Source organism: Delphinus delphis, chromosome 3, assembly GCF_949987515.2.
Source record: "Delphinus delphis chromosome 3, mDelDel1.2, whole genome shotgun sequence".
Taxonomy (NCBI): Eukaryota; Metazoa; Chordata; class Mammalia; order Artiodactyla; family Delphinidae; genus Delphinus; species Delphinus delphis.
The window spans coordinates 90,473,664-90,499,387 of record NC_082685.1 but is presented as its reverse complement, the minus strand read 5'-3'; the positions used below and the strand labels follow the sequence as shown (position 1 = coordinate 90,499,387).

The following is a 25,724-nucleotide window of genomic DNA, read 5'->3' as shown; positions in this document are numbered from 1 at the left end:
TCAAAAGCTAATATCTGAGTGAACAAGTCTTCAGATGACTCCATCCCCCAGACTTAGTTCACTACAACTGACCACAAGTAGAGCTGAGAAGAGTAAGCTCTGCACAAATCACAGAATCATGGGCAATACCGATGCTCTAGTATTTTAAGCCACTAAGTTTTGGGGAGGTTTGTCATGTAGCAATAGATAACTGGCACACCCCCACATAATCACAAACACTTTAATATTGGCTGGCTTTCAAAATTTTTCCATGCTGATGAATGTACATTATTACAATGCTATATTTTGTATTTCTCTAATTTCAAATATAACTGAGCATTTCTTGATATAATTCTTAGCTATTTAGGACTGTTTTGTGTGTATGAACTGGCTATTTGTATGTTTACTAGGCTTCCTGAAATTCTTGTGTAGATTTTCCAAGAATTCCTTGTTTATTCTAAATATTAATCTCTTGTTGGATTTAGATATCTGTCGCCCACCTTTTAGCACTGTCTATAGCTTCCTTCATTGAACAGAAATCTTTGACTTAATGCAATCTAATTCATAAATTATAAGCCAATATTTGACGCTATTGGGAATCTTGTCTAACCTTTTCCTACCTCTGTGTCACAAGGTATTTCTTTCATTTTAAACATTAACTTTTTTCTAGTCACATTCCATTAACCTAGAAATCACCTTTTTGCATAATGTGAAGTAGAGAGCCAACTTCATTTTACCAAATAGAGAACGAAGTTAGTCATCACACCTATTGAACAATTATCCTTGAAGTGCCTCTTCCATCATATGACAAGTTCTTAGATACATTAATCTGTAGCTGTGTTCTTTATTCTGTTCCACTGGCCTATTTATCTGTACTGAGAAAATGCTACCTTTTTTTTTTTTCCACTACTAAGGCTTTATAGCCTGTCTTAATGTGTACTAGGATCAACACTCTTTGTTTTACCTATTCATGCCCTTATTCTGCCATAATAATTTTAGAATCAATTTGTCATTTACTAAAAAAATAAAATTCTTGCCATAGTACTGATTACATCACATTGAATTCATAGATTGAGAAAGAAATCACATATATGAAAGTTGTCATTTTATTCATTAAATTGTATATCTCTCAACTTATCCTAGTCTCCTCTAATACTGTCACATAGAGTTTTAAATTTTTTCATGAAGTTCTTGAGTAGTTCTGAATTATTTATAGTTTTGTGATTACTTTTTACTTTATTATCTAATTTTAAAAATAGATACTTATGAAGTCTAATTTGAATATTTTATTTTTTTAATTTTACATTTCTTATGTTGCACATTCAGATACTGCTCAGTTAGTGGATTACACCTCTTTTAGAGGTCCTTCTAGTTCACAAATGTTGATTTATTCATAATAATTATTGAGAATTGAATATTAAGCACAGTCCTTATTCTAATGAAAGTTATAGCAATATTCCATGATGTTGTATGAAATGGAAGTCTGTATTAGATATAACAAGCAAAACAAGAAACAGAAAATCTGGTTTTTTGTCTTGGCTCTGCAACTGATTTTTGGAGCAACAATAAGCAAATCACAATCTCTACATATCTCATTTTCAGCAAGTATTATGTAATAGAAAGAGCAATGGCCTGAGAGTAAAATACATGAGGTATTCTTATATTCTTAACCTCAATTCGGCCAGCTGTATATGTGTATGTGTGTGTGTGTGTGTGTGTGTGTGTGTGTGTGTGTGTGTGTGTATGTAAGTGTGTGTCCAAAGATATACATGTCTTTGGAAAAGTTACTCATCCTCTTTAAATTACTGGTTCATCATCTGTAAAGTAGAATGATAATATCTATATTTATGGTGATTATGAGAATTGCATATATGCAATAATTTATATAATTTCTGGCACACAGTAGGTGCCCAGTAAAGAATATGCATCAGTTTGATAATTTATAAGAGTAATCACATGAGATTACTAAATTTGTTGTTTGTAAACTTTAGTTAGCCTTAAATCATTTGGAGGGCGGTTATAAAACATGTATTGCAAGGTCCTACTTCCAGAGTTTCTGATTCAGTAGGTCTGGAATGGGGCCTAAGAATTTACATTTTTAACAAATTCCCAAATGATGATGATGATGTTAATCTGAGAACCAATGCATGAGATAATTTTTGTGTTTATGCTGTTTAGGATTAAAATGAACAGACTCAGTGGCTAATTCAGTTGATGCAACTTATCATAATGTTACACAGAAAGTAAGAAAGCCCAAACACTCTCTCAGTAGCTAAACAATTCAGATCTCATAAAGAAATAGAACCATCATTCAGAATAAGATGGCAGCCTATCTTGTCTGCTCAGTAGTGGGAGTTCCATTGCTTTATCTTGATTGCTTCAAAGGCCCAAATATTGTTTCTTTCTATCAGCTTATTGTATCTATGTCTGCTTCTATTTTGGCTACTATTCTCTCTCCATTTTCTTCTTTATCTCAATGGCCTTTGCTCATTCATTTTCTCTATGTAAATTTACCAAAGCTATGTTGCTTGAGTTCCTTCTCCTATGTATATCCTCCCCAAGAGAGAGGAACTGACTAGATTAGTTAGTTTACAGCAAGGTGTCTCTGTTGGTCATTGTTCTCAAGATATGATATTTAATAGGTTTTGGGGAAATCTAAAGATTACTGTCTTGGACTCAAGTGCTGATCCCACATCTACTTTTGACTAGGACATTTGGAATATATCATACAGAGCAAGGCAACTAATGCACAAGGAAACACTTCTGGGCACTTTATTCAGAAAGGGACTGTGAGCATAGCAAATACTCAGAATACCATGGATTCTTTTCCAGGTGTTCCTGCTTAAAAAAAATCAACCCATTTCTTTTCTTAGATATAAAATACAGGAGGCAAAGAAGAAGGCCAGATATACAAATCGGTATCCAAGTGGTTTCATGTAGCAAAATTAGGCTTAATTCTGGTAGTTGTTGATACACAAAGGGAGAAACTGAATTAGTTCCGCACAGTAGGAGACAGTTGTGTGATCTTGCAGTACTGTGGATCTTAGCCCTAGTCCATCACGGAGTTTGTCAACAACTAGGGTCTTTACTACACCAGAGGAGGTTCATGCTGGTCTGGAACTTCAAACTAGGTTAGGTACTCCGATATGTGCTTACTTAGTTGGAGTCTGAAACAAGAGCAGGACCAACAAAATATAAAGTATTAGGTATAGAGGCCTCAGAAAAGTAGGCTGAGGTTCAGGAGAGGGATCAAGTAGCAGTGGGATACAAATGTTAATGAAGAAATCACTGTAGAGGAATGTTGCAAAGAGGAAACAGTTCCTGAAGATGGGTCATATGATGTTGCAATTAATTCTGGAAGTTTTTTCTTTCATGTGGTAGAAGCATTAATCTACTTCCTACCCTAATCCAGGTTGCATGATGGGAGACACTGATCCTGCCAGTAAAAAGGCCTTGGTGTCTATGGACAAATAGAAGGAAAACGTAAGTTGAGGAGGACACTAATAAATTTTTAACTTCTCAAGTGTCTTACCTGATTATTTAACTTCTCACCTGCTCTGGTCTTGATTCTTTATGGTACACAGCTATAATTTGCCATAGAAAATAAGTAATGGTTATCTTTTTGCTTATAGCATGTTTAAAAATGTTTCAGCTTCCCATGCTGGAATCTTACCTACTCTGCTTCTATGAACACCAATTTATTTTAAGTAAAACCTAGCAGACAACTCAGAGATTAAAACCAGTATATAATGTCATGACATAAATACAAGTGATATATTTGATTACGTCTTCTACAATAGTAATTAATTTGCCTTCAAAGGAAAGTCAATATTTTGACTACCAATATTTGACTACCAAAATATCTAAATAATTTGGACATTATCTTCTTTGATATATTCTGTCATCTATCAGCAGTCACACAAGCAATGAAGAATAGCTCATATTCATTTGGTCCTTTATAGTCACAAAGTTCTTCCATATTATAATACTCATTGACACTTCTCTGTTCATTGGAGTCCTAGTATGTAAATGTCTTCCTGGGTAATAAGGGATGAGACAAGCATGAGATGAAGAAAAGGACGGTGAAAGTGTTGATCTCTCTGCTCCACACATTTAAAAGGAGCTTTTCCCTTATGAAATCTTATTCCTTACATGCTTGCAGCCAGTGTTAATTTCATTATTTTTTTCTTTTCCATGATTTATTTCCCTCACTTCCAAGTATTATGTTTTTGTTGTTTTAAAATATGTTTCTAGTCCATTATATTTTTATAGCTATAGCTAAATAGATATTAAATTTATTCACTGTTCTACTTTCTTTTCTTCAAGCTTAATCCCATTTACTTTTACAGTTACAACTTTTCACCTCATGTACATTATAACTTTATAAAAATGTTAAATATTTTGTCTCTTTTCTAGCTTTTTATCTTTTATTTTACTTATGTCTATTTTATGTATTTTAAAAGTATAAAAATTGGGGAAGAGATCAAGATAGCAGAGCAGGAGGACACTGGGTTCACATCCCCCCCACAAACACATCAAAAAATACATCTACATGTGGAACACTTCTCACTGAAAACAACTGGAGACTGGCAGAAAGACTCTTCTACAACCAAGGCTGTAAAGAACTATCCACACACAATCAAGTAGGAAGGGAGGAGAATGATCAGGTCGGGACTTACACTCCTAGGAGGGGACAGAGAAGAGGAGAGAGATTATTACAGGCTCAGACAGCCTCCCTGGAGAGTGAGGAATTTGAACCAAATATTGAGTATCCCAGCCCTGGTATTTGATAGTGGGAAGACAAGTCCCCATAGCTGGTTAGAAAACCAGTGGAACTTACATGAGAGCTGTAAGAAACTGAGACTCTACTCGTAAAGAGTGTGCACATGCTTGTTCACTCCCCAGAAAAGATGGTGGAAGCAGATTGAAACTACCTGGGGCTCTGGCTGGTTTCCTGTCACCACCCCAGTGAGTACCCCAGCCCATTTAGCTCCAGCGCAGTTCCCCACTAGGGTGAAGGTTGCCACTGTCTTGGACAGTGCACACTTGGTGAGGACATAGCCGACTTGGACCTGGCACTGCATCTGAACGGGGTGAGGGTAGCCATGACTGATACTCATGAAAGTTGGTAGATCGGGAGCTGTCTGGAACACTGACTGATGTGCAGAGACCACCTTAGCACATGCCCTGTCCCACAATGGGCACCTTCTCTGGCCCCTCTTGCTTCAGTACTGCCCTCTAGGGTGAAGGTGCCATTGCAGGGAAGGGGGAGAGCACACACCTGCAGGGAACAGAACCAGCTCAGACCCAATTCTCAGGGCTTCTCCTCCAGCACCTCAGGACCCAACCTCACCCCAGATAGGGTGAGGATGGCCACTGAGCATAGGAGAAGCCCTGGCTCACCCCTGACTGGCTCTAGCCATGCTATCTCCAGCCCCACCTCCCACCAAGGTGATGCACCCTGGCGGAATACATGACCCATGCACACTTTAGATCCAGCTCTCCCACCAAAGGCACTGGGAACACACAGACTGAACAGGGATGCTCCCACACAAGGACACCCTTTCAAGACTGGGAGAGTTAAGTGTTTTACCTAATTTCATAGACATTTAAGAGAAAGTTAAACAAAATGAGAAGACAAAAGAATTTGTTTCAAATGAAATAACAAGAAAAAACTCTGAAAAAATAATTAATGAAACAGAAAGAAATAATTTACCAGATAAAGATTTCAAAGCATTAGTAATAAGAATGCTAACTGAATTTGAGAAAAGAACAGATGAACACAGTGAGAATTTTGACAAGGAAATTGAAAGTATAAAAAGAATCAGTCAGAGCTGAATATGAGAACTGAAATGAAAAACACACTACAAGGAGTTAACAGCAGACTAGGGGATACAAAAGAATGCATAAATGATCTACAAGATAGAATGATGGAAATCACCCATTCAGAACAGTAAAAAGAAAAACAAATTTTAAACATGAGGACAGTTTAAGGGACCTCTGAGATTTCATCAAGCATACTATCATTTGCATTATAGGAGTCCTAGAAGGAAAAGAGAGAGAGAAAGGGGTTGAAAATGTATTTGATGAAATTATGGCTGGAAACATCCTGAACCTGAAGAAGGAAACAGATATCCAGGTACAGGAAACACAGAGAGCCTCAAAAGAGATGAACCCAAAGATATCTACACCAAGACACACAATAATTAAAATGGCAAAAGTTAAAGATAAAGAGAGAATTCTAAAGACCAGCAAGAGAAAACTAAAGAGTCACGTACAAGGAAACCCCCATAGATCTATCAGTGATTTTTCTGCAGAAACTTTGCAGGCCATAAGGGAGTGGCATGATATATTTAAACTTCTAAAAGGGAAAATCCTACAACCTAGGATACTCTACCCAGCAGGGTTATCATTCAGATTTGGGGAGAGTTAAAGAACTTTTTAGACAGAAAAAAACAAAAAGAAATCATGAATACTAAACTGACCCTAAACAAAGTGTTAAAGGGTATTCTCTAAGTGGAAAAGAAAAGATTATAACAATAAGTGAGAATTTATGAAAAAGGAAAAATCCCACTAGGAAAGGCAAATATATAGTAAAGGCTATGGATCAACCATTTAAATAAGCTAGTATAAAGATTAAAAGGCAAAAATTGTAAAATCAACTATAATATAATAAAGAGTTATGGGATAAATATGGAAATGTAAATATGGCATCAACAACACAAAACATGTATGGGGGAGTAAAAATGTAGATCTTTTAGAATGTGTTTGAATGTAAATGGAGAACAGCTTAATACAAGTAGATAGTGTTATAGGTCAACACATATGAAGCCTGTGGTAACCACAAATCAAAAACCTACAACAGATGCACAAAAACTAGAGAGGAAGAAATACAAGTATACTGCTAAAGAAAATCATAAAACCACAAGGGAGAAAACTAAGATAAGAAGAACAGAGAAGAATTATAAAAACAACCAGAACAAGTAATGAAATGGCAATGAGTATATACCTATCAATAATCACTTTAAATGTCATTGGGAAAATGCTCCAATCAAAAGATAAAGGTTACCTGATTGGATAGAAAAAAACAAGATCCATCTATATACTGCTTAGAAGAAACTCACTTCAGACCTAAATACACACATGGACTGAAAGTGAGGGGATGGAAAAAGATAGTTCATGCAAATGGAAATGAAAAGAAAGCTGGGGTTACAATACTCATATCAGACAAAATAGATGTTAAAACAAAGTCCAGGGCTTCCCTGGTGGCGCAGTGGTTGAGAGTCCGCCTGCCGATGCAGGGGACACGGGTTCGTGCCCCGGTCCGGGAAGATCCCACATGCCGTGGAGTGGCTGGGCCCGTGAGCCATGGCCGCTGAGCCTGCGCATCCGGAGCCTGTGCTCCACAATGGGAGAGGCCACAACAGTGAGAGGCCCACATACCGCAAAAAAAAAAAGTCCATAATAAAAGACAAAGAAGGTCATTGTATAATGACAAAGGGATCAATATAAGAAGAGGATGTAACATTCATTAACATATATGCACGTAACAGATGAGCACCTAAAAATACAAAGCAAACACTAACAGATGTAAAGGGAGAAATTAAAAATAATACAATAATAGTAGGGGATGTTAATACTCCACTTACATCAATGGACACATCATCCACACACAAAATCAATATGGAAATGGTGGTCTTACATGACACATTAGTCCAGTTGGCTTAATAGACATCCATAGGACATTCCATCCCAAAACAGCAGATACACATTCTTTTCAAGTGCAAATGGAGTGTTCTCCAGGTCAGATCAGATGTACACTACAAAGCAAGTCTCAACAAGTTTAAGAGGACAGAAATTATATTGAGTATTTTTTCTAACCACAGTGGTATGAAACTAGAAAACAATTACAGGAAAAAACATAAACTTGTGCAGACAACAAAATACTACTACAAAACCAATGGGCCAATGAAGAAATCCAAGAGGAAATCAGAAAATACCTTGAGAAAAATGAAAATAAAAAGACAAATTTCCAAAATCTGTGGGATGTGACAAAAGCAGTTCTAAGAGGGAAGTTTATAGCAATACAGTCCTACCTGAAGAAACAAGAAAAATCTCAATAACAAACAACCTAAACTACCACCTAAAGGAATTAGAAGAGCAAACAAAGCCTAAAGTCAGCAGAAGGAAGGAAATAATAATGACCAGAGAGGAAATAAATAAAATAGAAACCAAAAAATAATAGAAAAGATCAACAAAATCAAGAGCTGTTTTGTTTTTTTGAAAAGATAAACAAAATTGATAAGCCTTAAGCCAGGCTCATTAAGGAAAAAAGAGAGAGGATCTAAATAAACAAAATAAGATATGAAAGAGGAAAAATTATAACCAATATCACAGAGATACAAAAAATCATAAGGGAATACAACAAATTTGACAGCCTAGAAGAAATGGATAAATTTATAGAAACATACAATTTTCAAAACTGAATCAAAAAGAAACAGACAATCTGAACAGACTGATTACTAGTAGTGACATTGAATTTGTAAGAAAAAAAACTCCCAGCAAACAAGTCTAGGACCAGACGGCTTCACAGGGGAATTCTACCGAACATATAAAGAAGATATAATACTTATCCTTCTCAGACTATTTCAAAAAATTTAAGAGGAGGGAACACTCCCAAATTCATTCTACAAGGCCACCACTACCCTCATACAAAAACCAGATAAAGACACACAAAAAAAGAAAATTACAGGCCAAAATATCTGATGAATACAGATGCAAAAATCCTCAACAAAATATTAGCAAATTGAATTCAACACTATATAAAAAGGATCATACACCATGATCAAGTGAGATTTATTCTAGGGATGCAAGAATGGTTCAATGTCCACTAATCAATCAATGTGATATATCACATTAGCAAAACAGCATAAAAATTGTGTGATCATTTCAATAGATGCAGAAAAATCATTTAACAAAATTCAACACCCATTCATGAGAAAGTTTCATCAAGGTGGGTATAGAGGGAACATATCTCAACATAATAAAGGCCACTTAGGACAAACCCACAGCTAACATCATACTCAATAATGAAAAGCTGAAAGCTTTTCTTCCAAAGTCAGCAAAAAGACAAGGATACTCACTCTCTCCACTTCCATTTATCACAGAATTGGAAATCCTAGCCACAGCAGTCAGACAAGAAAAAGAAATAAAAGGCATCCAAATCAGAAGGGAAGAAATAAAACTGTCCCTATTTTCAGATGACATGATGCTACATATATAAAACCCTAAAGTCTTCATCACAAAACTGTTAGTTCTAATAAATGCATTCAGTAAAGTTACAGGATATAAGATTAATTGATGAAGAAAATTGAAAATGATGCAAAAAAATGGAAAGATATCCTATGTTCATGGATTGGAAGAATTGATATTGTTAAAATGTCCATACTACCCAAAGCAATCTACAGAATTTAATGCAATCCCTACAAAAATACCCAGGACATTTTTCATAGAACTAGAACAAATAATCCTAAAATTTATATAAAACCACAAAAGACCCTGAATAGCTAAAGCAATCATGAGAAAAAACACTCTGACATAAATTACAGTAATATTTTTTTGATCTGCCTCCTAAGGCAAAGGAAACAAAAGCAAAAATAAACAAATGGTATCTAATTAAATTTAAAAGTTTTTGCACAGAAAAGAAAACCATGGACAAAATGAAGAGACAACCTACTGAATGGGAGAAAATATCTGCAAATGATCTGGATGATAAGGGGTTAATATCCAAGCTATATAAATACCTCAGAAAACTCAATATTAAAAAAACCCCAAATAACCCAATTAAAAATTGGGCAGAAGACCTGAATAAACATTTCTCCAAAGAAGACACACAGATGGCCAATTGGCAAATGAAAAGATGCTCAACATTGCTAATCATCAGTGAAATGCAAATCAAAACCACACCACAGAAAGGCTATTAACAAAAAGACCACAAATAATAAATGTTGGCGAGGATGGGTAGAAAAGGGAACCTTAGTACACTGTTATTAGGAATGTAAATTGGTGCAGGCACTATGGAAAACAGTATGGAGGTTCCTCAAAAAACTGAAAATAGAACTACCATATGATCCAGCAATTCCACTCCTGGGTATATATCCAAAAAAATCCAAAAACACTAATTCAGAATGATAATGCACCTCAATGTTCATCACAGCATTATTTACAGTAGCCAAGACATGGAGGCAACCTAAGTGTCCATCAACAGGTGAATGGATAAAGAAGATGTGGTATATATATATATATATATATATATATATATATATATATATATATACACTTAGAATGGAATATTACTCAGCCATAAATTGAACAAAGTTTTGCCTTCTGCAACAACATGGATGGGCCTGGGGGATATTATGCTTAGTAAAATAAGTCAGACAGAAAAGGACAAACACTGTATGGTATCACTTACATATGCAATATAAAAACTAAAACAAACAAATGAATATAACATAACAGAAACAGGCTTACAGATAGAACAAATTAGTGATTACCAGTGGGGAGGAGAAAGGGGGACGTGCAAGAGGGGGTAGCAAATAAAGAGGTACAAATTACTATGTATATAATAAGTTACAAGAATATATTATATAGCACAGGAAATATAGCCAATATTTTATGATAACTTCAAATAGCATATAATCTATAAAAGTATTAGATCACTATGTTGTACACTTGAAACCATACAATATTGTAAATCAACTACATTTCAATAAAAATAATAAGCTATAAAAATTATCTTTACTGACATTTTAATAAAACTCTTTTCTTTCCTTACTTGAATTTTCTAAAATATATCACGCCAAGCAAGAAATACAGTAATAGTAGGGAGCCATTTAAAAATACCCATTTCTCTGGCTCCCTTTATTAAAAACTCATGACAAGAAGACCTTAAAAAAAAAAAACTGTAGAAAATCAGGAAGTGTGTATTTCAACCAACTTTAGTAAGTCTTATAATGACGGTGATACATTTTACTGGCTGGAATGATCTGTTTGCTGGAATGATTTTCCATTAGTCCTTATATCAGGAGCCTCTAGTCACTGAACTTCAGGCAAACAATACCAACTAAGTGTCATGAACCAGGAGGTACTGAACTACAGGATTAATAGAGGAGAAAGACAATAGGCCTTTAGTAAATGAAGTTCCTCACAGCAGTCTTTTTAATCTTCTTATTTTATAGTTGATAACCCACACTTATCAAGATAAAGGAAAATCTTGTCCTGACATTTTCCCCTAATTTTTTTGTGCATTTTCCTTCCTTAATCTAAAATCAGAAATATCTCAATATCTCAATTCATATTATTTATGCATTTATTGAGTTTTTACTATGGGCTATGCACTGATCTGTACACTTTACATTCCTATGAGGAAGGTACCATTATTGTACCAATTTCTTGGCTGAAGAAAGTGAGGCTCAGAAAGGTTGAAATACCATATTTCATTGAATCTAAAATGCCAACACCATCTACTGTAAGAGACACCATTATTTTATGTACTTCTAAGTAAAAAAAATCACTACCACTCACATTATGGTACAATTCCTTACGGAAAGTCCTACGTTACTCAGATTTCAGTCTCACCAGCTTTTGAAATACATTATATCTATTAAGAAGATACAATGTCAACTTTTCTGAGTTTTCTGAGGTATTTATATATTTTAGATATTAACCCATTATCATCCAGGTCATTTGCAGATAATGCCAAGTTTTCCTGGCTCAGCTACACAACTTGGCATGTGGGAGGCAATCCTTTTGCAGATTATCTCAATAAAAGAACAATAAAGCTATCTCTACTTGTGGGAATTCTTTACTTTAGTCCCATAAAACACTTGACTATTTCTTTGCAAGAAAATGTGAACTAGTGATCATTCCTACAACAGCAAGTATTTGCTTTACTAATATCAAAAATTATATCCTGTTGCTGTTTCTGTCTTTCTACATATATATTAACTTTACAATTCAATGCTTAAATATTGCATTAGCTTTTTGAAGAGTTAAAGAGCAGTTTCTTTCAATATGGACAGCACCACTAATGTATATAACTCAAAGTAATAATAATATGAATAGTCATGACCAAGTTTGCTATATCAGGCAATATCTACTATGTCACAATTACATTCTGACTTACAGCTATTTCAAGATTCCATCAGTTTAAGATCTTACCCAATTTCAAAGATGTTAAAATGTCAAGGGGAAAAAGTGTATCTCAGAATCAAAGAAGTACTTGTATCAATATAAGGTCTCAACAGCAGTAAATGCTATATACTGTCTCCACTGAGTGGTCGCACTAGTAGGTAGGCCTGCTAACAGATCAGAACCTATGGATAAGGGGAGACCTGATTCACCATTAGCCTTGTTAACTCTTGAATATATATGTGGGACACAAAGAGAAGGCTATAGCTGGCTCTCTCTTAAGGCTTTTCACCAAAGAAAATAGGATGCTACTCTCTGGTGGTCAGTCTCTAGTGTGCAACCTGACTTTTGGGCTTAGGTGAAAATAACAGACCCTAACAAGGAAAATCTCTCCGCCTATTAGATCTACCACAGAGAAGCATAAACTCACAGTTAGTTGTACCTTTTACTCGTTACCAGAAAGTCATAGAATCTCTAGCCCTTACCTGAGGAGAGATTATAACCATTACCCACTGCACAAATCTGCTCTTGCTTACTTGAATTCCTTTATAATCTTCATTGCTTGACTGACTCACAAGTAAACACCAACCCACCAGAGAACACTGGCTAACCCTTTATCATCAGGGAAGACATGCTTTACTTTAATTTTACCAACATGGCTTAAAAGATATGCCCTACTAAGAAACTCATCTTTGGCAGGTGCTAAACTATGAAAGAAAGCAAACACTGCAAATTTTTAAAATCTTGTAGGCCCGTTATCTCTCTGTTTTCTTTCTGAAACTCAAGCCTGCTATATAAAGTTAAAGGCAAGAGCCTAGATGTATGGGCTTTTCTATTGAATCTTAACATTACATGTCTATAAGGTACCTGGATTTTAGAACATTTGCTTCCCCATATTTTAGGCTTTTTATTTTTCTTTCTTTGTAATGGCTCCAGAAGCTCAGATCATGTTGCTTCCTAGAACGTCTACTTTTTTCTTCGTACATAAATTATTATCAGTAGCCCTGAACTTTATGAAGGCCAAGTGATTCTTTAATTGGCTCCTGAAATTGAGTCCTCATATGCTACAACTGAATAAAAAATTCAACTTTTTATGGCACATACGGAAAACTTCCTGAAACAACACTCAAATTGTTCTGATTTTTCAATTCTTAATCCACTCTATTCCATTTTTTACACAAAGTTTAAAAGTTCCTAAAACAAAATTTATATTATGTTCATATTATTCCCCTACTTAAAATAAACTAGTGACTTCCTACTGCATTAAAAATAAAATCTAAATTTTTTACCCTGTCCCACAAAGACATGAGTCTGAATGTCTCCCCAACCTATCATTCTATCACTCTCCCCACCAAGTAACTATGCTCCAACACAGAGGTCTTCTCTAAACTGAACATACCCAAATCTTTGCTTCCTCAAGGTCTTTCCACATGTGTACCTGGTGCTTGGAATTTTCTTAACGACCATTCTTCACATGGTTAACTCCTTCTCATGCTTTAGGTTCCTCCATTTAAATGCTCCCTGTTCAGTGAAGCCTTCTTTACCCCTCATCTAAAACAGGTTTCACACAATTTTCTCTACTCAGTTGTTAATCAGTTGTTTTTAATCTGTGGGGTTTTTTTTGTTTGTTTGTTTTTTTAATCTGAGACCCGGGCTTCCCTGGTGGCGCAGTGGTTGAGAGTCCCCCTGCCGATGCAGGGGACACGGGTTCGTGCCCCGGTCCGGGAGGATCCCACATGCCACAGAGCGGCTGGGCCCATGAGCCTGCGCGTCCAGGAGAGCCCACAGCAGTGAGAGGCCCGCGTACCACAAAAAAAAAAAAAAAAAATCTGAGACCCGTAAGTTCCATAAAGACATGGGTATTAGTTACTAGTTTACCTTTAATACTGTTGGGCTGCACCCCACAAGCCTATAAGGCCAGTGCCTGCCCAGCTTTAAGACTGAAGAAAGAGCCTGGAGTCAGTGACAGAGACATCAATGGTTTAATGGATGGGGGAGCTTACATGTCTGAGGCAAGGTCCTGGAGCGACATCTCATCGTGTGCAGCAGTCCAGCAGACAAGACATGGCAGCAGGCTTTGCTGGGGGTGCGGGGGTGGGGAGGAGGGGCAGGGACTGCCAGTTATAGGGGGAGTCAGGTTGGCTCACCAGGTTACCATGGAAACTAGCAGAGCGGCACACCTCTCACCGCCCCTTTGATAAGAATAATCACTAGCTGGGCCTGGGGCAAGTGTGTAGAAAGGTCAGTCAGGTGAGTAGGGTTTAGGTGAAGCAGGCACTGGTGGAGCAGAGGAATGTACAGAGAGCCAGAGAACAGCCACCTTAAGTGGCCTGACCATACAAATACCAAACACAGTGACACTACACAATTAAAAAGAGATGAATAAGAAAAACTAAAATAACAATCCGTTATATTGTACTACTATGCGCCAGGCACTGTTCTAAGCACCTTACATCTATTAATACGTTTAATTCTAAGTATGTATATAAGATATGCACTACTATTACCATTATTTTATAGAAGAGAAACTAAGGCACATAAACATCCCCAAAACTATTTAAGAATCATTTTAAATGGTGGGCTTCAACAACAGTTAACTTGTAATCATTTAAAAATTAAATGGGTATGGTTCTATCAGGTTGTAACAAAAAAAATAGTTTAACTTTTTAAAAGAGTAGCAAGTTATTCCATTTAAATTACACACCAATTTGTACTTGATAAATGAAAATGAGAATTTCTCAAATTATTATTTATATAAAGTCCAGGTGGGCTCAAAGCAAGGAAACTTCATTTTGATTACTGTTTTTCTCTTGGCCACTTTGTGGCAGTGTGTTAGGAATATCACAAGGTGCTTTTCGGTTTTTGTAACCTTCCTTCTTCCTAGAACAGGCACCTATCAGAAACTAAGTTTACAAGCCAACGACATGTGCAGAACCTGCTCTGTAACTGTGCTTTCAGAATTAGGGTAAGTAGAAAAATCTTTGATAAATCAGTGATTTTCAAAGTGTAATCCTAATTTCCAGAGTTTTGAAATGGTTGTTGACAATTTTGCCAGTTTCAATTACTGCTTTTTGGAGCTTAAGAATTTCTAAGCTCCTCACTCTGACATTCTGGAAGTCCTTTCTAATAAACTTTTAAAAAGATTAAGATATCTTCTAGTTACCCACCCAGACAGGTGTTAGAAGTCTAAGACTGTTAACTGGACATTATATTATTTTGTATCCTAACACTAGCAATCAAAGCACTCTATTTCCAAGAAAGAAATATTGGAATTGGCTTGTTTTTGTTTCTTGCCTGGCAATAATTTAAAAAAAAAAATCATGTTTAAATTTTCTGAAAAGTATATTTTAACAACCGTATTTTAATTTTTAACAATGTGAAAAAGTTATACCCAACTTATTTCAGTACTGTTAAAATATACACATGAAATATTTTGTAAAAATTAAAATTAAATAAAAATCTGAATGAAATATAATCCATTACTGGGAAGAGTTCATGATTTGATAAAAAATAAACACTTTTGTGTTTGAATGAAAACAAGTAAACAAAATTTCTGATTTTATACAACAAATCTATTCATTTTAAGAAGAATTAAACTATTATAATAAAAAGTACTATCTGTACACATCCAATATATACATTTATATATGATATTTTGAACAAACATCTATGAAAGCATTAAGGAGAGAGAAACTCATTTTGCCTAGGAATGTAAGGTAAGATTTGACAAAGAGCTTTTCTCGAATGGAGAAGAGAGAGAAGAACATTTGAAGTAGAGAGATTTACATCTACAAAGGTAGAGAATTATAAAAGTACCCAATATATCCAGGAAAGAGCAAGTGGGGGAGATAGGGATAAATTTCTGAGATGAGGTAGGAAAATTCAGTTGATGGTATTGTGAAGGGTCTTCAAAGTCCCAGTGAAAGAGTGTGAAATTCACCTGCCAAGTACTGTGGAAAATGACTTGATAAAACCTACATGTGAGAAACACAGTTCTTCAGACAACATAAAGGATGAAGTTATGAATAGGAAAAGAAAAACCAAATTGAATAAAGAATCACTAGAAGTTGCTTTTTTTTAACCCCACTATGTCTGTACTGTAGGCTGTGTTTCTCACCCAGAAAATGAAGAGTTCTTCTCCATTTGATACTCAGATGAGATTATTTTCTATAAAATAAGATGTTCATTAGTTTTGCTGCTTTGACTGGTGGGTCCATAGAAGCAAAACTCAGTCATAACCTGTGAGAAGGGCTGACAGGACCTTTATCTGGGTAAGGTCCTTCCTATAGGTCATTCTGAAATAAAGATAAACATTTCTAAATGAAAAGAAAAAGATGTTTGTGAGAAGATTTGTTAACTTCTAAAGTTCTTTTCTAAGTTATTTAAATATAGTAAAAAGATAACGTTAATACCTCTGTCGTTTTTTAAAAATTTATTTATTTAATTTACTTATTTTTGGCTGTGTTGGGTCTTCATTGCGGTGCGCAGGCTTCTCATTGCAGTGGCTTCTCTTGTTGCAGAGCACAGGCTCTAAGCCCAAGGGCTTCAGTAGTTGTGGCTCGCGGGATCTAAAGTGCAGGCTCAGTAGTTGTGGTGCATGGGCTTAGTTGCCCCACGGCATGTAGGATCTTCCCAGACCAGGGATCGAACCCATGTCCTCTGCATTGGCAGGGGGATTCTTAACCACTGCACCACCAGGGAAGCCCCCTTTGTCATCTTATTAAATGGCTTATTTATTTATGCAGGGAGAAAATAAACTCAATATAATATAAAAGTCAAATTAAAAGCAATAGAAGAAAGAAAAATACTTGGTACCAGTCTTTGACACTAATCAAGTTCTTGGTGATGCCACTTAGGTGAAATGGGTTCTATTTTCCATTACCTATAAAATGAGTAGGTTAAGACTTCAAAAGTTCCACTCAGATTTAAGCTGAATACTTTATAGTTATTTTCTTAAATCCACTACAAAAGAATTGTACATGTCAATTTAATTTGCTTGTTTATGTAAAATTTTACTTTACCCCAAAAGTAGCAAATAAATCCTTGATACTAGCTCCAAACTCCTGATCTTTTGTTTGCTCTCTGTCCAACAAATGAGGCTGTTTACGTTCTCCGGCTTTTATCCTCACTGTGCCTATATGTTAACAAGTAAAAGAATCTTATGACATGTTCAAATAACTAAAACACATATTATAAACATACATACACATCCCAATACACCCAGTTTGTCTTGAAATGGCAAGTGAGCTGTTTTTGAACATGCTAAAGTCAATCTAACTAAAAGGCACATTCTTCTAAAACAGTGCTGTACTAAAGAAAATTCTATGATAAGGAAAATTTCCCATATCTGTACTCTTCTGTACTCTCCAGTACTGTAGCCATTAGCTGTACTGTGGTTGTTAAATACTTGAAATGTAGCTCCTACTACTGAGTAAATGGATTTTTAATTTAATTTAAAACTTAAATAGCCACATATGGTGACTACAGTATTTGACAGCATAGACCTAAAATATAAAAGCACAAACTTTGATATTACTAAAAATATTTTGTGCCAATGAAATGTACTACCATTAGGAGAGTATTCGATTTCTCTAACGTTACATGTATATTTTAGTGTTTCCAGAAGAATTTTAATAGTTATTACTCTATCTTACAACAATTCTATGGGGTAATACATGCCTTAAATCATGATAGGTAAATAGGTTTAAATATGCTTCTTTCTTTAAGAAAACTTCTGAATTTTAGATATAAAGCATTTTTAAAGAGGAATGACAAGAAGCAAGAACATGTACTAATGAAAGCCTGGTACATAAATAATACTTGGCTACATGCGGCTTTATTTGTTCAAATAATACTAGCACATGTCACTGTATGTCCATGACAGAACGAAATGTACACAGAAAGAAATGCAGTTCAGCCATATTCTGAGAATTGGTAGGGATGAAGAATATACTGTCCTTTAATTTAATGAATTATATTTTTATAGTCACCTCGAATACCGTGTGGAAAGCATGAAAATGGTATTAATGTAGACCATGCAATAACTGCAATAATAACAAAATGAATCCACCAACTCTGCTGCCAGCGTTCATTATCATCACTGTCTTCAACACTTTAATAGAGAAAATGAAAATTTTCAACTTTGTCTATTTTAATACAAACAAAGCCATGATTAAACAGAGCAAGAAAGGGCATTTTCTGTTAATTTGTTATTGTTTTGCTGAAATTGAGTGGTTGTGAGTTCTCCAATTATGTGATTCTCTTTTGTCCTGCAGGATACTAAATTTTTTCCTTTCCCCACTTTTCCCCTGTCCATACAGGTGGCGAAGAGTAATTCTCTGTTTTTTTAAACTTGTTTCTCCAACAGAAGCTATGCATTTAGAAGACATCACTCTAAATCTCATCTCTCTTTTGAAATCATTCCTGCCCCTTTAAATCATGTGCCCAATTCTTTAGGATAAGCCTGGCCCTTTAAGTTGCACAACTAACACTGTATCTGGGTACGTGACCCTTTAAATCACATATACTTGGTAATCTTTTTCTTATAGTCCCTTCTCTGAACTCTCAGATTGAGTGTGTATTAACACTTCTAGTGATCATACCTAATCATGCTTTGATAGAACTTTGTCTTCTTTCTTCCTTGTGGTTTTTCTTGGTCGGCCTTCGCAAACTACAAAGCCTTGCAGTGGGCAGGGTGAGATGGAAATGTGAAGGATCCTCTGCTGGGATTTGTTGATTTTTCCCTTTTTACTCACAGTTCTTTTGCAGTTTCAACATCCTTTGTCTCCAGTAATGCTCAGGCCATAATTTTGTGGGGGATTTTCTCAGCTGTGACATTATTTTGTATCAATGTAATGGTATTAGGAAGTGGGGCCTTTAGGAGGTGATTAGGTCATGAGGGTAGAGTCTGCATGAATGTGATTAATGACCCCAGATAGACTTCTTGCCCCTTCATCCATGTAAGGACACAGGGAGAAGCAAGGACACCAGGAAGCAAGATCTCACCAGACACTGAACTTGCCAGCACCTTGATCTTGGACTTCCCAGCATACAGAACTGCAAGAAGTAAATTTCTGTTTTTGTAAGCCCAGTGTATAATATTTCTGTTACAGCTGCCCAAATGGACTAAGACAGTACAGAAGAAAAATTCCTGCCTAGAATAAGTATCTTTCCCTATAAAGACAAATCTGTATGTTAAAAGAGGGCCAACCTAATAACAAAGTAATCAACCTGATGACAGCTTGTCTCCCAATGAATGTGTCGTATCGGGAACTCAGGGTTGACCTCTACTACTGATGAATTGGATACTCAGCGGTAGGAATACTCATATCCTAGTAAATATTCTTGTTGAGAGGATTGTCCTTAGTGTGAAGAAGTCCATGTTACTGCACTCATGCAAACTCACCATTACTGTCACCATGGCCACTTTTCACATGAGCTTATTGAGGAAGAATTAGGGTGGTTAGAAAAAAAGAGAGAGAGGCTGGCTAACATTAACAGGATGGGACATCTTGTCCAGCTGATTAAAGAGCCTCTTCCAAAGTACATACCCTTTTCATGTGCCAGTTCTAAGAGTTTCATCCACATATCCTCCTGGTTACCTTTTTTTTTAAATCTTTTTCTAAGTCCTTGGCTACCCAACCATAAATTAGTATAAATTTATACCTCAGGCCATCCCTCCTTCTATGCTAAGTGGACAACCAGCCTGAAGTTCTACTCACTAGAATGATCTCCTGATTTCAAGGCCACTGTTGAGTGGAGTTGTAATATAGTGGCCATCCCCTTTCTCATCTCAATGAGAGAACTTAATATTCACACAATTAAATGTTTCCTTTTCCCTGGGAATATTTTCTAGTATTGTTAAAAGAAGCCGTATGACCCAGAACTCTTAAAATAACTTCTGTCCCTCCAGTGATTAAATGCTACAACTATTTAATTTCCTAGTCTTGCCCTCCCTGAACTTAATCCCATCCTACAACCTATGATCATTTTAGTAACTATCTTCAATTTACTCCCAGCAAGGAGGTTATCTGTGCATACAAATATGCAACCTAGTTCTGGAATCCTAAAGCTACTTCTGATACTATTTTTAGTATCAGTCAGGATACTGATAGGAAACCGATGGTGTACTCATCTGAGATAATTTGAAGAGAGAGGGACAAGAAGACTATTTCCAGTGATGTGGGCAGAGTTTAGGGAAATGAACAGGGTACAGCACAAAATTATGGGGTCAGCAGTACAGTAGCAAACTGTTATGACAAGCCTTAATGTCAAGTGGAACACTGCTTAATAAATGGAAAAGGAAGCCTCAAAGAGGCGTCATCTTTAGAATAGGAATACAGCCAATCTGGATACAACCCCTGCAGAAACTGGAAGGATAATACCCTAGCCTTAATTTGCTCCTGCCCTCTCATTTGCCAGTGCCTCTCATTGGCCAAATCCAACTGAAATCCAGAGTTCAAGGGATTATGTTGAGGCTCTCAATATAGCCTCCTGGGGAAGAAAAGAGACTAGAGAAGGTTTTAGAAAGGTGGAAGTGAATTTAGAGAGTCAAAAAAAATACATCCAACACATATTCTCTGATACTTTATCTGCCCACCTACCCTGCCCCTTCCAGCTACCAAAACTTCACTATGGCTAGGTAAGAACCCAGATGAGCTGGCAGGGGAGCTAGGAGGAGAGCTTCCACATACTATCTGTAGCAATAAATAACTATGGAAATAGTTGGCAAGTTGGCAATAAATAAGAGGAGCTAGTTGGCTTCTGTACCTCAGTTTTAATTAGTTCTACGTTTATATAAAACCAGAGTTTCAGAAATGGAGGGTGGACCTTTCTGTTTTCTTGTAGTGGTAGATTTTTATCTCCTTCATTAACTCCGTCATCTTAATGAGAGAAATAAAAAAGGCAATAAGTCACTTATAGTACCACTTCCCAATACATAATTAAATATAACTTTAAAAATACATATTTAGGGACTTCTCTGTTAGCACAGTGATTAAGAATCCACCTGCCAACGCAGGGGATACAGGTTCAAGCCCTGGTCCGGGAACGTCCCACATGCCTTGGTGCAACTAAGCCCGTGCGCCACAACTACTGACCCTGCGCTCTAGAGCTCGTGAGCCACAACTACCTAGAGCCTGTGCTCTGCAACAAGAGAAGCCAGCGCAATGAGAAGCTTGCGCACCACAACAAAGAGTAGCCCCCGCTCGCTGCAACTAGAGAAAGCCTGCGTGCAGCAACGAAGACCCAATGCAGCCAAAAATAAATTATTAATTAATTAATTTTAAAAAATACATATTTATATAGCAAAAAGAAGGAAATAGTAAAGACTAGAGAAGAAATAAATGAAACATAGAATGGAAAAACAATAGGGAAAATCAATTAAATTAAGAGTTGATTTTTTTTAAAAAATCAAAAAATTGACAAACCTTTAGACCAAGAAAAAGACTCAAATAACAAAAATCAGAAATGAAAGAGAAGATATTACAACTGATGTCACAGAAATAAGAAAGGATCATAAGAAACTACTATGAACAATTTTATTCCAACAAGTTGGATAACCTAGAATAAATGGAAAAATTTCTAGAGACATATAACCTATGAAGACTGAATCATGAAAAAATAAAATATCTAAACAGACACAGAACCAATAAGGAGAGCAAATCAGTAATCAAAAACTTCCCAACAGGGCTTCCCTGGTGGCGCAGTGGTTGAGAGTCCGCCTGCCGATGCAGGGGACACGGGTTCGTGCCCTGGTCCGGGAAGATCCCATATGCCGCAGAGCAGCTGGGCCCGTGAGCCACGGCTGCTGAGCCTGCGCGTACGGAGCCTGTGCTCCACAATGGGAGAGGCCACAACAGTGAGAGGCCCGCTTACCACACACACACACAGAAAAAAACCTCCCAACAAAGAAAATCCCAGGACCAAATGGCTTCACTGGAGAGTACCACCAAACACTTAAAGAAGAATTAATACCAATCCTTCTCAAACTTTCCCAAAAAAAATTAAGAGGTAAGAATACTTCCAAACTCATTCCATGAGGTCAGCATTACCCTGAAAACAAAATCAGACAAAGATACTACAAGGAAACTACACACTAATATCCCTGATGAATAATGATGCAAAATTCATCAACAAAATACTAGCAAACCAAATTCAACAACATATTAAGAGAATCACACATCATAACCAAGTGAGATTTATTCTGGAATACAAGAATGGTTCAACATATGAAAATCAGTTAATGTGATTTACCCCATTAACAGAATGAAGGACAAAAGCACATGATCATCTCGATGCAGAAAAAGCATTCAACAAAATTTAGCACCCTTTCATTGTAAAAACACTCAACAAACTGATAATAGAAGGAAATTACCCAACATAATAACAGCCATATATGAAAAGCCCACTGCTAACACTGCACTCAATGGTGAAAAACTGAAAGCTCTCCCTCTAATATCTGGAACAAGGCAAAGACACCTACCTATTTTTAACACTTCTATTCAACATAGTACTGGATATTCTAGCCAGAACAATCAGGCAAGAGAAAGAAATAAAAGGCATCCATATTGGAAAGGAAGAGGTAAAATCACCTCTGTTTGCAGATGACATGATCTTCTATTTAGAAAATGCTAAAGACTCCAAAGAAAAAAACTGTTAGAACTAATAAATGAATTCAGCAAAGTTGCAGGATACAAAGTCAACACAAAAATCAAGTGTGTTTCTATACACTAACAATAAGCAGCATGCAAGGCAAAGACTTGTACACTGAAAACTTCAAAACATTGCTGAAGGAATTAAAGAAGATACAAATAAATGGAAAGACATACATGCTCATGGATCTGAAGACTCAATATTGTTAAAATGCCCTTAATACCCAAAGTGGTATACAGATTCAATGCAATCCCTATCAAAACCTCAACAGAATTTTTTGCAGAAATAGAAAAAAAATCCTAAAATTTCATACGGAATTTCAAAAGATCCCAAATAGTCAAAACAATCCCAAGAAAGAAAAATAAAGACAAAGGCTCCACACTTCCTGGTTTCAAAATATATTGCAAAGCTATAGTGATCAGAAGAGTATGGTACTGATATAAAGACAGATATATAGAACAACGGAAGAGAATAAAGATCCCAGAAATATATTCTCATAAATATGGACAAATAATCTTTTACAAGGATGAAAAGAATACACAACAGGGAAAGGATAATCTTTTCAATAAATGGTGCTGGAAAAACTGGATATTCACGTGCAAAAGAATGAAGTTGGACCCTTTCCTTATAATATATACAAAAATAACTCAAAATGGATTAAAGATCTAAACATAAAACCTGCAACAATAAAGCTCCCAGAAAACAACATACAAAGAAAGCCCCATGACATTGGATTTGGCAATTATTTTTTGATATGACACCAAAAGCACAGGCAACAAAAAAAATTAGAGAAATGGGACTACGTCAAACTTAAAAACTGCACAGCAAAGGAAACAATCAACAGAGTGAACAGAAAAACTATAGAATGGGAGAAAATATTGGCAAACCATGTATCTGGAGTAGGGCTAATATCCAGAATATAGAAAGAACTGCCTCAACTCAACAAAAACAAAAATCTGATTTTAAAAATATGCAATGGACTTGAATAGACATTTCTTCAAAGAAGATATATGAATGGCCCACAAGTATGTGATAGGATGCTCAACATCACTTATCATCAGGGAAATGAAAATCAAAACCACAATGAAATATCACCTCATATTAGGATGGCTGTTAAAAAAAAAAACCAACATGGGGCTTCCCTGGTGGCGCAGTGGTTGAGAGTCCGCCTGCCGATGCAGGGAACACGGGTTCGTGCCCCGGTTCAGGAAGATCCCACATGCCGCGGAGCAGCTGGGCCCGTGAGCCATGGCCGCTGAGCCTGCGCGTCCGGAGCCTGTGCTCCACAACGGGAGAGGCCACAGCAGTGAGAGGCCCCCGTACCACAAAAAAAAACAAACACAAACAAACAAAAAAAAAACCAATATGGAAGTTCCTCAAAAAAATTAAAAACAGAAATACCATACCATCTAACAATTCTGGGTATATATCCCAAAAATATTGAAAATAGAGTCTCAAAGAGATATTTGCACACCTATGTTAATTGTAGCATTATTCACAATAGCCAAGAGGAGGTTGAAGTAACCTAAAGGTCAACTGACAGATGAATAGATAAAGAAAATGTGGTTTATACATACAATGAAATATTACTTAGCCTTAAAACAGAAGGAAATACTATTATATGTTACAACATGGATGAGGGTTGAAGACATTATGCTAAGTGAAATAAGCCAGTCATAAAAAGACAATTACTTCATGATTCCACTTATATGAGGTGTCTAAAATAGTCAAACTCTTAGAAACAAAAAGTAGAAGAATCACTGCCAGGGATTGGGGGTAAGGGGGAATTGGCAAGTTGTTGTATAATGGATATAGAGTTTCAGTTTTGCAAGACGAAAAAATTCTAGAGATACGTTACACAACAATATGCATATAGTTAACATTACTATATTATACACTTAAAAATGGTTAGGATGGTAAATTTTACACTATGTGTTTTATACCTCAATTAAAAAAAAAACTATATGTGGAAATAGTAGTATGGTTGTCATTATAAGTTGTTTTTTGAATTATATTTCAAACAGCAAAGATAAAATGTGTATTTAGATATATTTATATGTATACATATGTGCATATCAGTCACATTTACATATTTTTAAAATAGTAATTACAAATTATATATTTATAAGCTACAGTATCTATCCAATAAATATTTTATACAATGTAAAACAGAAAAAAAAGAGAAAAAAAAAAAAACCCAGCCTACCTTGTCTCAAAAGTACTGTTCACAGAGGCCTTAATTAAGGGTGCTCCTATTGCATACCCCAAAGCATATCCGAGTATTCCTGCAGCTTCCACAAGGCCTATAAAATGGATACTGAACATCAAACAACTACATAACCCAAATTTGTTGTAAAAAGATAAAAATTATCTCACTGCAATGAATTATTTCTGAAAGCTTCATGGAATATTCTATTAGTCTCCAAAGAAACAGAACCAATAGGATATTGAGAGAGAAACAGAGAGACAGAAACAGAGAGAGACAGAGAGTCAGAGAGCGAGGCAGAGACTTTAAGGAAGTGGTTCATGAAATTGTAGGGCTGGCAAATCCAAATTTGTAGGGCAGGCTGGCAGGCTGGAAATCCAGGTAAGAGTTAATGTTATAGTCTTGAGTCCATAATTAAGTCTTAAATCTACAGGGCACGCCAGCAGCATGGGAAAACTCAGGCAGAGTTTCTACACTGTAGTCTGGAGACAGAATTGCTTCTTCTTTGGGAAATCTCAGTCTGTTCTGAAAGGCTTTAACTGATTAGAAGAGGCTCATGCATATTATGAGGGGTAATCTGCTTGACTCAAAGTCTACTGATTGTAAATATTAGTCACATCTAAAAATTATCACAGAAACATCTAGACTGGTGTTTGACCAAACAACTGGTTGCCATAACCTAGCCAAGGTGACA

At 36.1% G+C, this 25,724-nt stretch overlaps 1 protein-coding gene across 1 annotated transcript in view; it reads right to left on the bottom strand.

Moving 5' to 3' along the window:
* Positions 1-25,724, bottom strand: part of SLCO6A1 (solute carrier organic anion transporter family member 6A1) — a 102,459-nt gene that overhangs the window by 58,842 nt on the left and 17,893 nt on the right. Inside the window, exons 4-6 of the mRNA XM_060007171.1 lie at positions 25,031-25,127; positions 18,162-18,283; positions 17,193-17,305 (exon numbers count right to left, since the gene is read on the bottom strand). Of these exons, the coding sequence (XP_059863154.1) occupies positions 17,193-17,305; positions 18,162-18,283; positions 25,031-25,127 (332 nt within the window). The remainder of the gene's footprint in view (positions 1-17,192; positions 17,306-18,161; positions 18,284-25,030; positions 25,128-25,724) is intronic.